The 17528-nt window shown below is 38.9% G+C and overlaps 1 protein-coding gene across 2 annotated transcripts in view; it reads right to left on the bottom strand.

The window, feature by feature from the left end:
* Positions 1-1263: 1263 nt before the first annotated feature.
* The window catches only part of LOC131738055 (F-BAR and double SH3 domains protein 2-like), a 78299-nt gene continuing 62034 nt past the window's right edge, over positions 1264-17528 (bottom strand). For both annotated transcript variants that reach the window (XM_059031180.1, XM_059031181.1), the window contains 10 exons: positions 16125-16241; positions 15848-15952; positions 13494-13655; positions 9361-9492; positions 8389-8472; positions 7957-8134; positions 7364-7587; positions 5247-5364; positions 4679-4764; positions 1264-3629 (listed from right to left, as the gene is read on the bottom strand). In XM_059031180.1, coding sequence (XP_058887163.1) covers positions 3546-3629; positions 4679-4764; positions 5247-5364; positions 7364-7587; positions 7957-8134; positions 8389-8472; positions 9361-9492; positions 13494-13655; positions 15848-15952; positions 16125-16241 — 1290 coding nt within the window. In that variant the 3' untranslated portion in view covers positions 1264-3545. The remainder of the gene's footprint in view (positions 3630-4678; positions 4765-5246; positions 5365-7363; positions 7588-7956; positions 8135-8388; positions 8473-9360; positions 9493-13493; positions 13656-15847; positions 15953-16124; positions 16242-17528) is intronic.

The raw sequence follows: 17528 nt of genomic DNA on the forward strand, positions 1-17528 counted from the left end.
CTGTGGAAAATAAAGTTTATACATTTTATATTGTTGGCATTAAGATCAACCACTGTTTAAGCAATTCAAAACGATACCAATAAGTTAAATGCCCAAATTTACATGTTTAATATGTTTGTATTTTGACCATATCCCTAGACCTTTAAATTCTAGGACGTATTCATATTACAGTAGTAGTACGGTATATTTAGCCTACTATAAACGACTCAATCAAACACAAAGCTGCAGTGCACAACTCCTGCAGGTTCAGTATCTGGCACTGAACCAGGAACACTGCAGAATATTACTTACAATGCTGACCTTGTGTGAATATAATGCCAACTGCTGGAGCTGGTAAACACCTTGTGGAATTTTGCTATTTTTTTATTGATCGGATGGGACTGACTGCCATCTTAAAGCAACTTCGTTTTATATATATATATATGCGTAAAATAAAAATAATAAAAAAAAATCCTAAAAAATTTAATTGTTTAAAGTGAACCTGCACAGATATTATTCAATCTTTTTTGTTGTCAAGACAGAGCTGGAAGCCCCCCCATCATTTCCCTACGGGTGGCAAGGTGGGTCATATTACCTGTACCACAGGAACAGAACTTGTGGTGTCAGAGGCAAAAAAAAAAAAAAAATTATATATATATATATATATATATATATATATATATATATATATATTTATCGGCTACTTTACCTGATTTGAAGTGTAAATAAATTCTGAAAAACAGTGGAATGTTCTGATGTCAAGGAAACATATTTATACACAATGTGTATACCAAAAAGTATATTTTGAAATGTAAACCCTTGTGATGCAAGTCACTCTGCCATGAGTTTTTATTTGAAATGCGACAGCAGGTGTCCAAGATAAATCTCCTTTGTCGGTGGTGGGGTACAGGGCTTACATTTGCCCCAAGCTGTTTTTGTGATGTAACAGAATGACGTATATCTTTACCAGCATCAAAATGAAAGAACATTTACATTTTCCAAATAAAATAAAATTGCTTGGGAAGACCTATTAAAAATGGAATGCAATAATGAAGATAAACTGAACACAAAGTAAATGTACATGATAATAATAATAATACAATTAATTAAACAGGGATGGAAATACAGGCTCCCATTGCATATCTGTTTGATTCATTCCTGGTTTTACTATGAATTTAATAGGCTTGTTACCTAGACACTATGGCACATATTATAACCTGGAATGGATGAAACTGCAGTGCAATAGTAGTTCTATTTCCACCCGTTAAATCAGGACAACATGCCTAAAGTTTGACTTTTTTATTATTTAACATTTGTACATAATAAATACAAACTTTTTACAGCCAATACAATGCAGCAATAATTTTGCACCAATGTTCTCAAATATTGACGCTGTGTTTCGTAGATAGTAAGCCCTTTGTACAGAAGCTTCAGCAAAGTTTAATGTTTTTTTTCTTTTTAGCAGCTCATAAAAAATAAAATAAAATGCTTTTTTTCCAACTACATTTGACTATTTCAAGAGAAACACAGTTTAAAATAGAAGACAAACTGGCCAAGAAAATAAAAAAAAAAAGAGGTGAATCTGCTTACAAAAAAGCATCTTCGAAAAACATGAATGCTGTAAACCATAAACTTCAAAACAAGTTTCATAACATTCAAAAGATCTCAGAGAGATCAACAAAAAGATAGGACAGTACCAGTGGTGCAAACATATATATATATATATATATATATATATATATATATACATACATACACACATATATATATATATATATATATATATATATATATATATATATGCCAGAAACAAGCACATCAACTTAACTGCCTGGACTACTGGTAAAATATTACTGGCATATTATAAAGTTGACAGATTTTGTTTCCTTTCAAACTTTTGATATGTAAATCTTAAGCATTCCCCCCTCCCCATCAGAAGGACTACTGTACATGCTTTCATTAATGTACGCCGCCCCCCCCCCCCCCCACTGTAAAACCATAACCGAGTCGGAAAATAACAAAATACATTAGTCTGACTAAATATATGTGTGACAAATGCGACATAAAAAAGATCATTTGAGACAATAGGAACAAAAGCAGAGCTTGAAACGAATGGGGGTGTTTGCAGACATTAAATAAGGATTTCTGATCTTGAACTTAATTTCTGAAGTTTGTTTTCATGTTCCTGTTAAATATGCGCTTTTTAACCTGCACAGCATTTCACATTACTAACTTCATTGGGTATGCCCAAAGTGTGCTTTTTCAAAGGATAATAGACTTTATAACGATCCAGACCTTTCAGTGATTGGGGCTGATAACTGACAATACAGTGTCATTAAACTGGATCAAAAATGCCACAACTTCTTATGCAATAACAAAGCTATCAAAGAAAGGACTACCCCCTTAGAAATATATATACAGTATATAAAAAAAATAGTCTGAAAACACAGCTTTATAAAAAAACATAAATAAAACAGTGAACTGCTTCTAAAATTACTATTACTGTTTTTTAGTCTGAAGAGCTGATTTGCCAAATAAGTATCAGAAAAGGCATTGCAGCTACTGTCTAGTTTGAAATACTGTTTCATAGGCTGATAAATTCCTGTCAGACATAATTTACCTGTCAGAAAGCGCCACTATCTTTCTAGTGTTTAAATGTAGAAACAGCACAGATCCAGGAAATAGACATGTGTATTATGATGCACAGCAACTCATATTCAAATAGTGATCCACATACATACATACATACAAACACGCACACATTGAATGCTTAACTCATTATGATAGAAGTGAAATGGGGAGTAAACAGACTTATCTATCTCTACGTTATCTAGATCAGTTTTTATGATTACCACCAATTCCTATACGAATAAATCTGTATTGCGTTTAATATTTATTTATTTGTTACACTTGACTAAATATTAGTAATACAGACACCATTGTAAAAGCTGAAAAGAGTATTAGCTTATCTTATTTCAATTGCCACATGTCCCTTATCTATGAGATAAGAGCGTAACTTTATTTTTAATTTTTTTATGAAGAGGAAAATCACAGAAGAGGAACCAGCCCCCTTTAACATGTCAGTCAATTCCCTTTCGTTTGGCTCTCAATAGTATCTGTTTTATATCAAATAAAGTATAGACTTGGTAATGCTATATGAAGAAATGTTTCGCGTATTCTGAACATTCCTATGGCAACAGTAATGTACTGTACTAATGCACATTATATACGTATGATAGGACTACATGTAACGAGGCCTAAAAAAAAAAAAAAAGCCTCAGTCTGCTCCAATCATCTTCATCCACAAGCCGAGGCCATTCTTCAGCTTTCTGTCTTTCTTTACTCGGACAGTCAGTCTATTCTGGTTTCAATGCCCATGAAAAGGGATGCGCAAGTCAGGCACAAAACATTTGTGACTTTGAAGAAGTCGCTTGCCATCCCCAAAATTGCACTCTTTTATCCCTTCTCATGCTTCGAGACATCATTTCCCAACGCAAAACGATAAGACTGGCCACCGTTCCGATGAGGAGCTCTGCTTGTGTGGCGCACAGAAGAGTTCAGCGATGTTACACCAAGGTGATCTCCACTTCCTCCGTCTTCTCTGCCTGTCTGCGGGGGTGCTGTGTGGGGGGAGGGGGGGCAGCTCGCACCTAAAAACAACACAAACAGCACAACGTTACAGCTCTTGAAAACGTTCGCTTTTAACTTTAGGTCCGGAAGAGATACAGTACTTGGTATGGGGATGAGCGTTAGAGTTATCATAACAAATGCATTCTTCTTGTTGTTTCAATTCACTTTCATTTACTGTTGCTAACCTCAAGTACATTTGGTACACCAGTGTGTAACCATTAACCTGTCCCCCTGCTACATCCTCTGCCCTTAGAAGACGTCCGTTCAACTGATCTACTTCTTACATCCGCTAGGGGCAGTGCTGCTGGGGAACAGGAGGTTTGACATTTTTCTGAGGGTACTTTAAACTTCAGTCACTTGGATATGATGATTGAATACACTGGGTAAGATAACTGGTATTTATACAAAGTTGCTCTTTAAAAGACACGTGATAGGAGTCTAGACCCTGTTACTCACATGTTATAACCCGTTATTGAACCGGCAAAAGGTTAGAAACTGGTGAATTCACACTGAATGCCACCCAGTCCCCTTTCTTCTCTCAGAATCACTTCAATATTAATAAATAGGCAACCCTAAACAAAATACTGAATTTTGTAACCTCAATTTCTAAAATGTGTGGTAAACTTACACTTTGCTACCAGTAATGAATGTGAATATTGTAACTGTATACAACTTTCAAACAATCTTATTTGCAGGAAAGAGCAGTTAAACTGCTGTCCGGAGCAGTCTCTTGTGTTTGATGTCAGTACAAATATTTTATTCCTCTCTGAAAACGTTCTTTTTCCAGAGTCAAAATAGGGTCAGAGGGATATCTAAGCTCTGATGTTTCTCATTAGTGATAACTAGGTAACTACTGACAAGGGTCATATGGTGGAAATCAACATGTTGTGTATATTGAGGTCCCTTGTTGTATCAGAGATGACATCTTGTTCAGTTTTGGTGAGACAGCAGAGCTCAAACTGTAGATCTCATTCATGAATCACTATTAAAACACAGAAAGAGCTGTTGACTGTTGCTCAGGGTAGAGGCCTGGATGCTGAACGGACTGTAATAACCCTTGTGCACTTACAGGTCGAAGCTTGCCCCGAGCGCTGTCTGGGGTGAATCGGGGCAGCTGAGAGAAGCCAGGGCAGTCTGAACTGAAACTATTGTGCTCTGAAAACAAAGAGACAAATAAAAATCAGCTTATTTGATAATTACAAAAAAAGAAAAGTAAAATATAATTACTCCTGTATTATGTATTAAAATGATGTGTCCCAAGATAACCCAACTGCGGTGCATCATCTTGCTGCCAATGGGGTCACTGTTCTGCACTTTACGTTCATACAGGGAAGAAGCACAATTTAGTTCCTTATGGACAGCATGAATGTAAGGCTCAGTTGGGGGAACTATATGCTGTAACATAGGAACTTGTGTTGTGGAAGGAAGTATTGAGTCAGTGAAAAAAAAAAATCTGGAAAATATTATATCAACATCAAACCAGATTATTAATTTTTTTCTTTTGAGTGCTGTGCCAACAAGAGATATTTTTAAAGCCGTTGTTATTGCACCTTTAAAACAGGCCAAAAGCATTTAATTCTTTGAAACCCTGGCTTATATGCAGAGAATTATTTTCTTGGGGTGCCATTTGAGCTCACCGTTCATGGAGGGCGACCTGGGGAAGAACTGCGAGTTGTTATTGTCGGGGCTGCAGGGCGGCTGGTCGTACAGCGGCAAAGGAGGGAGGGAAGTCTGCAGCTTCGAGGAAGGAGAAACCTGGGAGGAGGGAGAAGAAAAGAACAAGTTGCTTCTAAAACGTCAGACAAGAAAGGTTTTACAGAACAAAACAACAAGAAGAATCAAAAGAACCTCAGCCAATGGAAATGATACTTTCAAAATATATTGCACAGAGATTCCCGAGGGAGCTTCGCTTTGGCTCTAGCGCTCCTGGGGGTCAGGGAAGCAAAATCCGGCAGGGATTGTTTCTCCTCATCGCGCTACAGCACACCCTACCAAATGAATTTCACTTTGACAAGATACAGAATAAGCTGGCTCCAATCCCAAGTCAGGAAAATGCAAAGCATGCTCATTGGTCGGGGATTGTTAGGTCCAAGGCTAGCTCTTTTTGTTCAGCATTCCCAGCTGGTCAGTGGCTGCTCCGACCTGGCTAGCTGTGCCTCTGGGGTTAGTAAAACACCAAACCAGGAAATCTTTGAGCGCTGGCAGGTCCCTCTGTCTGCCAGGAGACACCTGCTCTGTTTACTGGGGTCACAGCCAATTTGTTTGGAATTGCTTGCTTTAGCCGGCTAGGTCTACACTGTCAGCATGCTTGGAATAGTCACTACTGTCTCAATATAGCCTCCCTGTCTTCTTACTGCTGGTGCCGCTTATCTCAAAAAGTATGATTACTAATTATATTGGACAATACAATACAATACAATACAAGTACAATAAAGAACAAGGGTAGTCATTTAAAACTTTGCAGGTTTTCTTATGAGCACAAATTGTTGATTGCTGGTACAAAACGTGTTGGGTGTGTCACTTAAAGCTGGAATGGCTCAATGGTTTCCATGCAAAGGGAGTGTTAGATTATGCCCAGTTCTTACTTAATGCAAAGTAACTGGTTCAGTTTATAATGTTTCCTTGTGAAATTACAGCGTCTATGCTTTATCTCGAGGTTAAATGACTGAGCATTTCCCTGTTCTAATCTCCTTTTTTGAGTTTGTTCTGTAAACATTTTAAGTACAGGAAGAAGGATGCTGCCATTTCTGGCGTCATTACAGAAGAGTTTAAGAACATAAGAAAGTTTACAAACGAGAGGAGGCCATTCGGCCCATCTTGCTTGTTTGGTTGTTAGTAGCTTATTAACCCTTTGCAGTCCATTTATTAAGTGGGCGTCAGGCGCGTCAGGTCCAATTTATTTTCACACGCGCAGTTAATTTTAGACGCGCTGTTTAAAAGTATTTTCTTTTCACAGTCAAACGGGTTTAAAAGGCCCTGCATATCAACAAAGCACTCACTAGGCATCTCCAGCCCCGCCCCACCCTTTCGTTCGCTTTAGCTTTCACATATGCGAAGAAATAAATAATAATAATAAAAATAGTCGTACATACCGATCAATCATCTCCTGATCACTCGTTTTATCACCAAACTCCTCAATAATGCAATCCAAGTCATTATTTTATTACTATAACATCTCAAAAAAGCTCTGCAAATGTCCGTGATAGTCTCTGTGCGCTGATGCAGAATCAGCCAGCTTGTTTCCTTATGACCGCCCATATGGGATGCCAGGGGCAGGTATTCATGAGATACGCCTTTTTATTTTTAATTTTTTTTTTTTTTTTTTTTTTATCGGCTTGTCTTGGCTCCTGTCGCTCCCACTCGGCCATTGAATGGTTTTCTCGGCTTTTTCCGGAGAAAAAACGACTAGAAACCCGTTTTTTGCGTTTTTTGATGATGTCAATGGACCGGATAGGAATAATTGCAATGTCGGACCAGGTCCGACAATGGACCGCAAAAGGGTTAATCCCTTATTGAGCAGCTTTTTGAAGGATCCCGGGGTGTCAGCTTCAACATTACTGGGGAGTTTGGCTCCTTCTGTTTCCTAAGTGAACTTTTAAGCTAAAGGCACACACTGGAACCAGAAATTCCACCCTAGTGGTCCTAGTAGAACAGTGGGTTTGACCCAGGAGACTGGCAAACGTATGACAAAACAACTTCAACTGCAGCAGCCAGATAAAGGCTATCGGTTTTCCTGTGTTTTTTTTTTTTTTACCTGCACGTCCCCTCCGATCCACTGGGAGTCGCCGTTCTCTGAGCCAACCAGCTCTTCCACCAGCACTGAGGGGAAGACGCCCACGCACCCGTTGAACTCCCCCTCCCAGAAGCCGTCATCCTCCTGGTTGTCTTTGTTCAGGATGCGGATGATGGCCCCCTCCGGGAACGACAGCTCGTCTTCCGTCTGCCCGTTGTATTCGTACAGTGCCTTCACAAAACTAACTGCAGATAGAGAGAGGGGAGGGGGGTGCTGTTAATCATGGTCCTGATTTCAACTGGAAACCCCATAGATCACCTCAACCAATCATCTCCAGACAGCCCTCTCAATTTTAAAATTACAATAGGTATCTAAGATGAAGAAGGATGACATTATGGCAAAATAACTGACCAAGGGAGGCCTAACAATTACATTTCAAAACAGTAAGCATACAGTGAACACTAGCTAAAAACTGCAACATGAGAGCATTTTCTTTTAAATAAAACAAAACGTTCTGAAATGGATCTCTGGCTCATGGGCTCAACGTGGGAGAATGAACCAGAGCAGGCAAGCACAGTAATGGAAGCTCAGTGCTGTGTGTATCAGGGTCTTACCACTCGCATCTCCGTTCATGCTGCCCGATGCCAGCTCAGGCTCTGTGGAGTTGCTCGATGTGTGGGACCGTGCGTCCAGGGCTGCCAGGGACTGCAGCATGCTTAAGAGGCTGTTGGACGTGGGAAACTGAAGGTACTTCTCTGGGACATAGCCCACGTGCCCACCTTTATTCTTTGCCTTAAAATAAAAGACATTCACAATAAAACAAAACTACAAGATTAGAACAGCATTTTGAATGGGCAATAAATTACTGTTCAAGAAGGCCCAGTTAAGGGAATCAAGTCCTTATTCTAAACAAGAGGCCATGATAACTGCAGCTCATTTTGGTTGGAAACATGACCTTAAACCACCCTATATGGTATCCCATGCCAGTTTCTTCCAGCCCTAAATTAGCCACTGCAACCCTTTTATATACATTTCTGTTTCCGTACCTTCACCCAGTCTTCCATGTCTCCATCTTCAATAACCTCCAGCACCTCCTGTTCCTCTATAGTCAGCTCATCTGGTTGTGAAGCCTGAGAAACATGGACAATAGACCCAGGTCAGTCAGCAACGCTTACAAAAGCCTTCCTGAAGTTAATCCATATAGGTGTTAGATAATGACGATCATTAGTGAGAGAAACCGCCACACAAACGCAACGTCCTGTAACTCCTGTGATTTTATTCCAACAACTTTAAAGTCAATACCCTATAATATTAGAGTACACAACAAAACCAAAAGGTGCTGCTTTAAGTTACAAACAAAAAATAACAAATACAAATTCAGTAGCGCCCATGTAATGCTGTACAATACTTCCTACAACAACAAAAAGGTCATAGTATTCCTCCAGATTTTAAAGGTCTTAAAACTGCCAACATACTTCTATTTTTAATCTCACAGTAATTGTGAACCAGTGTGACAAGCTTGTATATATGTAGCAGTTTTCTATTCCTTTTCAGGGGAGGTGATTGTACCATGGCTGAAACACCAGGTACAGTGGATGCTTGCTGCTGCTGCTGCACACTTCATGCCAGCCTTGGGGGCAATTAAAATTACAGCAGAATTGTTTGCTGAAATTGCAATTACAATTACAATGCTATTTTGTTCAATTACAATTACAATTATGCTGCAGTAATTACAATTACACTAAAAAGAAACATGTTTACTTTATTTATTCTAATAGCCGAGCAATAAATCACAGGCAACACAGAAACATACTTTATCACATGTATTTTTCAAACAAATGCTGGTGGTTGAAAATAACAAGAAAAAACGATTGAATGACAAATAAATGCACAATTGAACTGTAAACCATCAATTATATGGCAAAATTGCAATTACGCAGGCGTGCCAAAGTTCAACTACAATTTCAATGAATTACGAAGTGCACAACTACAGCTGCGCTTGCTGCTGCTGTGCTTACCCTGTAGGAGTAGAGGACCTTGCAGGTCAGCGGGTAGTTCCTCAAGGTGCCAGAAGGACTGGAGCTGCTGTCGTCAAACACGTCCATGTTGTCCTCAAACTCCTCCCCCTCCTCTCTCTCGTCTGCTCCCATCTGCAGAGCACAAAAGATGCGCGCCGTTTCCTGTTAATCAGCTCTTCAGAACCAGCTCTCTATTAAGGACATTACGGAGCTGGCAATAGATGAATTCCGCTGTCTAGGAGTTTCTCTGATAAAACTGCCGTGTCCCACAATAATCAATTCTTGGGTTTGCTACATTCATTCTGCTGCACCAAAAACCAGACTTGGTTGGCCTACCAGTAAACTATGACTGTTTTAGCTACAGGCACACATCTGTCCTCATCCATCACAGCTTTTAAGCCACTCGGCCAGTCTGTGAACTAAACAATTGTCATCTTACTGCCCCTGCAGCAGCACAGGGGTATGAAAACCCTGTTTTATCTGAAATCCACGTTGCAAGACAGGGTTTCTAGTGCCGCCACCTTCCAAGGACTTGTATCCCTCTTGCTCTCGCCTCTGCTGCAGTGTGACGTGAAGAGAATGTTAAGTGTAGGCGTGCAACAATAAACATGCTAGTCAGAGTCGGTCTGTGGGGGCAGAAAACGAATAGAGAAGCACAGGACAAGCAGAGCCTAAAACAAGACACCCGTCACAATGCCTTCTCTCTTCTCACCGTGAGCAACTGGTTACGCAGATTTCTTCCTTCACTGGATTTATTAATTCTCAATTTTAAATCAGAATGTCATATTCTAAGAGGATCTTACTGGCCAAAGTCTAAACCTACTGAAAGACAAAAACAGCATGTGTAGTGAATCCTATGCAGGCCCACTTGTGCAATTTTGTTCATTTAAAGGTTGTTTTTCTACTTTGCATTCGTTGTTGTCTTTCAACAACTTCAGTCATCAGGATGTTGTTTAGCATTGTGAGATGTGATAAATATTAAAAGATGATATGCTTTAAAGAAAAGCAGGAAAAATTAGGGCCTACAAAGGATTCTATACATGTGTGGCGACAGACAAGTTCAGTTCTACAAATCTAGCCTATAAAAGTTCCATTTAAGATGAAAAAACTCTGTAAGTAATAAATAATCTTTGGCTGCCTCTTGTAGGTAAACTTTGCATCTTATCCTACAGCAAGTCAACTGCTTGTTAAAGATTTGTGAAGTGCGTCAGACTGCTTGCTTTATGTGGGTAATACGGCTTACAAACCTGACAGAAATTGCAAATGTATTTGTTAATATTTTTAAGAGCCTTTCCAGTTCAGACCTTCAAGAAGCTGACAAAAAGGCGTACTCCTCAAACCACTGATTGCAGGATGTTGAAAAGTGTTTCCTGATCTGCATCTCCATTGGCTTCTAGTTTCAAGATGTCTTTAATCAATGGCTGTAACAAACAGGCTCTGTTTCAACATGATGGCTTTGCAGGTTGTGTTAAAACTGTACTGACTTTAGTTTCCAATATTACTTTGAGTTCAATGAACTGGGTGACTGATTCTAATTATTTAATCCTCTGAAATGACAGCCTGATGCACAACCCTTCTTAGCCTAGTTGCCAAGTTCCCCTATTATTTAAGACTTCGGCTGGGCAAGACACCACACATTTCTCTTTCTTTTGTGAATTTAGTGCATTTTTTTTCCCCCCATATCACTGTGCAAAAACCTGGCCCACCGTGACCAGACGTTTCTAGGCCATAAAGAACTATTACACAATTACAGTAGGTACTGACACCACTGGAGTACTTAAGCATGTCACGGGTGCCTGAAGGATCCAAGGAGCCAATTATACAGCCACAATGGACAAGGATTAGACATTGCTGTTTTAAACAATGTAAACTGTCTAAAATAAAAATACAATATTGCATTCTGATTTGTTGCAGTGTTCTGAGTGACACTTTGTTTTTTACTGACGTGGATACTAAAGCTGTTTAGACTATAAAAAAGTGCAGATAATAGATGTATTGGATTGGTTTCTTGTGTATTTTTGGTATTTAGTGCAAATATAAAAAGCCTAGAAAGATATTGTTCACTACATTTGCAGTGTTCCACAATCTATTATAGCCCTGATGTTGTTATACTTATTTTATTCCTTAGTTTACGCTCCTGTGTACTCTATTTTAGACATGGTTGACAGTCCAGTTTCTTTACATACTTCAGAGTGACAATTCTCCCCCCCCCCCACCCCTCTCCTCTCCTCTCTACAACCTGCCTGCCAAAACATCTCTGGGAGCCTAATAAACAAGCTCAAGCTTGCTTTTTGGGATTGCGTTTTAATAAATTATCACAATTACTGTATCTATTGCAACACTATATGAAGCACTTTAGCTATAGCCTGTAAAGAAAATATCAATAAAAAAAATAGAAGGTTCTAAGAGAATCAGATTTCATTCCACCCACGGACAGCTGAAGGTTAATTATAGTCACCATTTTTTAAAATGTATTTTATTTCTTTCAACAGTTTACAAGGACGGCAGCATTTTACCAGAAAGGTTTCTGACGGTGACTTAAAAGTCAAAGGAAGGAAAAAAAGCAGCCTTGTGTACCAGTGTACCATTGTTCCAATGATCAGCTGATAGCCTGAAAGGTAATTTGCAATTACTCTCTTGTTACTCAGACAACACCTTGCCATGGGCCATCTGGAAACTGTGGGATACTGTTTGTTTTAAAAAGACAAATAATTCTGATGACAGGACAAAAGATAAAACCATTGAACTGCTTTTTAATTACACAAAAGCCCTAGAGGGTGTATGTTTTAGGAAATGCAACAATACAATACATCCGATAAAACAACACCCCCAAGCCTCAATCACACTCCCACTCCCACACAAACACGCATTCGCTCACCATTCTGGTGAATTTTATTAGTTAATTTCACTGATAAACCAAATCACTGTTGAAGTGAGTAATAGCTCTGACAGATAGGATTGTGAAGACTTCCTATCTCGTTCATCTAGGAGTAAATGGTTGAAGGCATTACCAGCGATGTACATCAAAGAATAAGATGCCATAATCATGGAAGCGAGAGGGCTTCTGCCTGTTTAAATGAATGTGACCCCAGTTTGTTTTTTCTACACTGGTACTGAAAACCTTGAGTCACGTAAAGGGCAAGTCGACAGATTAACCAATACATTTTTCATGAATTCTTTTTTAAACAGTGGCGGTTTATCTTTGTCTGCTGTAGAGGAACTGATAAAAATGTTCCATTTCCATTCCCGGAGTGTTCTCTCAAGTAAGGAGCTGCTGATTTCCTATCTGGGTGGGCTGGCATTCTTTGGGGGTGGGGGTGAGGAGTGATCTAGATTGAGGAAGCCCGCAATAGTTGCGACTTTAGGGTTTGTCAGTTTCTCTGTGGAGGTGAACAGTATTGCTTTACCTGGCATGTTCTGGGCACCCTGTCAGAAGCCAGGTGTTTTAGGTGGTTCTACACTGAAGGTGACTTTGCCAGGACTGAATGGAACCTTACATGAGACAAGCGATAACCACCCGGCGTCAGACACTGTGTTCCAGTTTGATAATCAGAAATATTAGAAACACCTTTTTCTTGAAAACGTTACAAAACAAGGTCAATGCGTGAATATTAAAAATGACTGCTGTAACTCATCTGACAGGACTACATTTAAAAGCATATTCATTTTCTCCACACAATTCCAGCAGGGAATATATTACAAACAGAATATGCTTACAGTAAGACTATAAACTGGGCCGGATTTACCAAGGCCTTTACGCTGAAGTGCAATTTGCCCAATTTTTTATGAAAGGCAAAAAACAGCAGCAAACTTTGTCACCCTTTTGAATTCTTAAATTATTATTTTGTGTTCCTTGTTATCAGTTCTGTATCATGAACTGTTTTATTTTCCTTGTACCTGTGCAGTTTAACAAACTATTAGTCACCATCACAAAAGCAGCACACAATCTGGCATGAGATGCCCAACCGAATGGCAGGGGGTGCTCAGGAAGGATTGCGGTGCAGAGCAGTGAGGGGGAGGCTCTCGTCACGTAGCACCTGCTGTGTCTGGAACACTGCCGTTATAACACTGCCAGTAGAGGGCAGGCTTCACTTGCAGTGGTTAAATCCCCAGGTTTCTGTTCGCGCTCTTACCGAGAGTGAGGAGTCGTTGTTGGACAGGGTCGGGAGGCTGGCCCAGCGCTCGTTCTCCAGCTCCTCCATCACCTGGTTCATGGCACTCTTCAGCCACGTGTCCACAGACACCCCGATTTGACGCAGCAAGTCCAGGCGGGCCTCTGCCTTCAGCTTCACCGTCTGCCAGGGAGCGACACAGCATGTTAGCAACCAAGGGAGAACTGACCACCACAGAGCCTTCATCATCCACGTCACAAACTGCTAGTTGGTATTTGAAGTAAAAAACAGCAAGAACAACTTTAATGGAAAATCTAAGTGTGCAACACTGCAACTTTTTAAAAGGGGAGGGAGTGTTTTAGGAGTAATTGCGGGGAGTATTTAATTTGGGGAGTGCAGAATATTTGCATTCTTAAGATTCTTGCCACAATACACAATTTGACCACCGGGCGACACAGTATAATAAGATAAATCTTTTTTTTATTTTTTATTTTTTATTTTGAGGGGGGGCGGGTTCATCCATAATGTTTGCACATCACCAGCAACTTGTTCTGTTTGCTTGGATATAGTATTATATTCTTGTATATTGAACTTCTGTATTGTTAAAGTGAAAAACGCTTTCTTTTTAAGGAGGATCGAATATTAATTCTCCAATTAACTTGTATGTTGTTTTTATATCACAAATTGAACTTACACAATACAAAACAGAGCCGGTGCTTCATTATAATGTCCCTGCTTCAGTATTTCAAACTTGAAAAAAGCATTTGGGCCTCTGAGTAAGTGAATTATTGATGCTAATTACCCTCACTCCAGGCTAGACGGTTCATTTAGTATTTCTTTATGCGTAGCGCTCTGAAAAAGTAAATGTGCAAACTACGAACATTTTAAAATGTAATCAAATAATGCACCACTTTGTTTTTCTTACTTTGAACAAAACATTATCCCTCAATAGATAATTACATTTCAAATTGAATTGCACAAAGGAGGTAAAACTTGTACGCTATAAGAGCTTTTGCTGATATTACACAACAGAATTTATACCCTTTGTTTGTGTGCTTATTATGTTTTCTTTCTATATTGCTTATACAGCAGTTCAGTTCTTTCTAATTCCACAAGGGGGAACCAAAGAACTAAGAGGTTGCAGTCACTGGAAACAGCCACAGATCAGAAATGATGCAGAAGCCACTGGAAACAGCTACAGTCCAGTAATGAAGCTTCAAAGGCTTTTGTGTTTTCAAAGTAGTACTGTTATGAAACCTGTATGGGAGCCAAATGTGAAAAAAACACACAGTATATGACTGAAAATGTTTTTCTACACTGAAGCATTTTACAGGAAACACTGATAGAGCCAATATTTTCAACATGGGCTCATAAGGTTTAAAACGTTACTGAAAATTATACATTACTGTTCACCCAGCACTCAAATACACTGTTAGAATACGAAGCACATATGCAAATGCTAAATCTTCAACCTGCATTTCTGAAGGGCTCATTACAATACAGCCTCTCCTAGTTATGAACAGTGGAAAGCACTGCATGGTTATTTAAATGCAGCAGAATACAAATGAAATATATTTTGCATGTTTTGCAATTTTGAATTGCCGTGTTTCTTTATGTAAAGTATATATTTTTGATAGGAATTCATTAAAAAAAATAAAAAAATCACAATAGCTTAGCAGATGTTCATAGTCAGCAGAGTCCGCTACACAAGAATGGAGCAACCTTGACAAACAGTATAGTACTGGACGTGGCAGTGGTTTTGAAATCATTTGGCAATAGCTTCTGAAATAAACTGAAGGAACATCAAGCTTCTTAAAATATCAGGTTGAAAAAAGCTGAGAAACCATTTAAATGGATTGGGTTTTTTAGTGGTTCTGATTTTAGGGTTAAACCTGATAAAGCTTGATTAAAAAAAAAAAAAGAAATTCACCTGAAAATGGTAAAAATCATTAATATTGTTTAACCATGTGGACAGAGTTGGAAATTAAGTGAAAGACTTCTTCACACATAGTGGTGAGGGTATGGAATGTGCTACCTAGTCATCTTGGAGACAGAACTCTTGGATCCTTTAAGACCCAACTTGACAAAGTTCTGAGATCAATCTGCTGCTAGGAACCGGACGAGCTTAGATGGGTCGAATGGCCTCCTCTCGTTCGTACATTTCTTACGTTCTTAAATAATGATCAGGATAGTAAAAACAATGAAAAGGTTTTATATATTTTTTTTTAATAGTTAGTGAGTGGTTTAAGAGCATCATATAAATGGAACCCATTTTCACCCTTTTCCCCCCTTTAATATTTGTCAGATTTTAGAATGTAAAATTTAACCAGATAAAATCACAACCAAAATGGTCTACACTGCCCCTCAAGACATACCTCTGCTTTCCGGATATTTTCTTTTGCTTCCTCGACTTTTTGTTCCAGTTCGATACGACTTTGTTCTGTTGGCACAACCCCGTGGGTATCGTACTCCTCTAAGGCCTTAAGTTCAGAGAAAAATAAAAAAAAAAACTTATTAAGCCTCACATTGAAAACGGTGAATGGGGTCAATTCAACAGTTCCAAAAAGGTTGCAGTTCCACTGTAAATAAAATCTGGCAGTACTTTTAGTGCTAATATATTTATAACCTTTACACAAGTGTGCCGATACTCACCCGTTGGTTATGGATGATATTTTTATGCTCCCGGGCCACCCTTGTTGCCCACTTACGAGCTTCTTTATTCAGACTGTGCTCTTCGGTTGTCCCTGTCTCAGACTCCAGTTGACGGCTCTGCAAGGCCCCAACACAGGTCAATACCAGAAAAAGGAAAGCTTGCTAGCATCTCACAGTCTTACTATATGCATGAACACCCAGAACAGAAAGGATGGAGCATGTATGTTTTAAATTTTTTTTTATTTTATAAACTCTCAACAATGGAGGGCAACAATGTAGATAGGGAGAGCATTATTTAATTTGATTACATCTGATCTGCAATCGCTAAAACCAAATTTGGATTGTGCTTGGTTCTAGTCAAATAACTTGACCAAATCTTTAAAAGACCAAACAAAAAAGAAACTTAAGCCAGATTTAAAAGCTAGGCAAATACAGCTTCAGAAAGTTTCCAGGTTGAAATCCGAGCTTTTAGATAATACAAAAAAAATCAGAATTTGTATCTGCTCCAAAGATTCTCTTACATCTCCCATATCTAGTTTTTTGCCCACTCTATTCTCCAATTGTGAAAGACTGTTTGAATGACAAAAGTTTTCTTTATACTCTCCGTATATTTTAATCAATGGATGACACCAAACACCACCAAAGGAGAATGAACCAATGAGGAAGAACAGGCTTCAGAGCACATTGTTCATTACAGACATGCACCACAACCAGAGCAACGATACATAGCTAGCACTTTACTGTTCCAGCAGAACACAAGCTTTGTTTTATGCGATACGCACATAGGACTTATTGTTAAAAGAAAAATAATGCCTTGGCTGGGGTTTGTTGTGGTGGATGTTACACTGCCAAAAAAGATACTGAACACTTGCTGGCTCTTGAAATATTTTGGGAATAGAATTTTTAGGATGAAAACATAAAAAAAAGTAGACAAGTATGTTTTAGTTGACGCTTTTATCATTGTAAAAAAGTACAATTATACCAAACATTGGGTCATTTTTTTGTAAAATAAGCATAAAACTAGTAATGTTTTAAAACGAGTAAAAAGCAAAACTGTTACTTCTTGGACTGAAAGTAGTGCAATTTACTAACATTTTTTTTTTCTGTCCAGCGTATTCTCACGGTGATAGACAACTGAAAAAAATACATAAAAACTAAAACAAAAAATACGTTCTGTATGATTATTACTGATCACCCCTTGCTGGTGTCGGGAATACAAATCTGATGTACTGCCAGTTGTTACTTATTGCTGAAGATGTTGAACCTACAAAGAGACACCTACTGCGAGGGGTGGTAGTTTTAGGAGTTCAGCATGGAGACAAAGCTTGGTTGGAGATTCTGTCAGCAGGAGGCTAGCACCTTCACTGGACTTTTTATATTTAAACACACACAAAAAAAGGCAAT

Source organism: Acipenser ruthenus, chromosome 9 (assembly GCF_902713425.1).
Source record: "Acipenser ruthenus chromosome 9, fAciRut3.2 maternal haplotype, whole genome shotgun sequence".
Lineage (NCBI taxonomy): Eukaryota > Metazoa > Chordata > Actinopteri > Acipenseriformes > Acipenseridae > Acipenser > Acipenser ruthenus.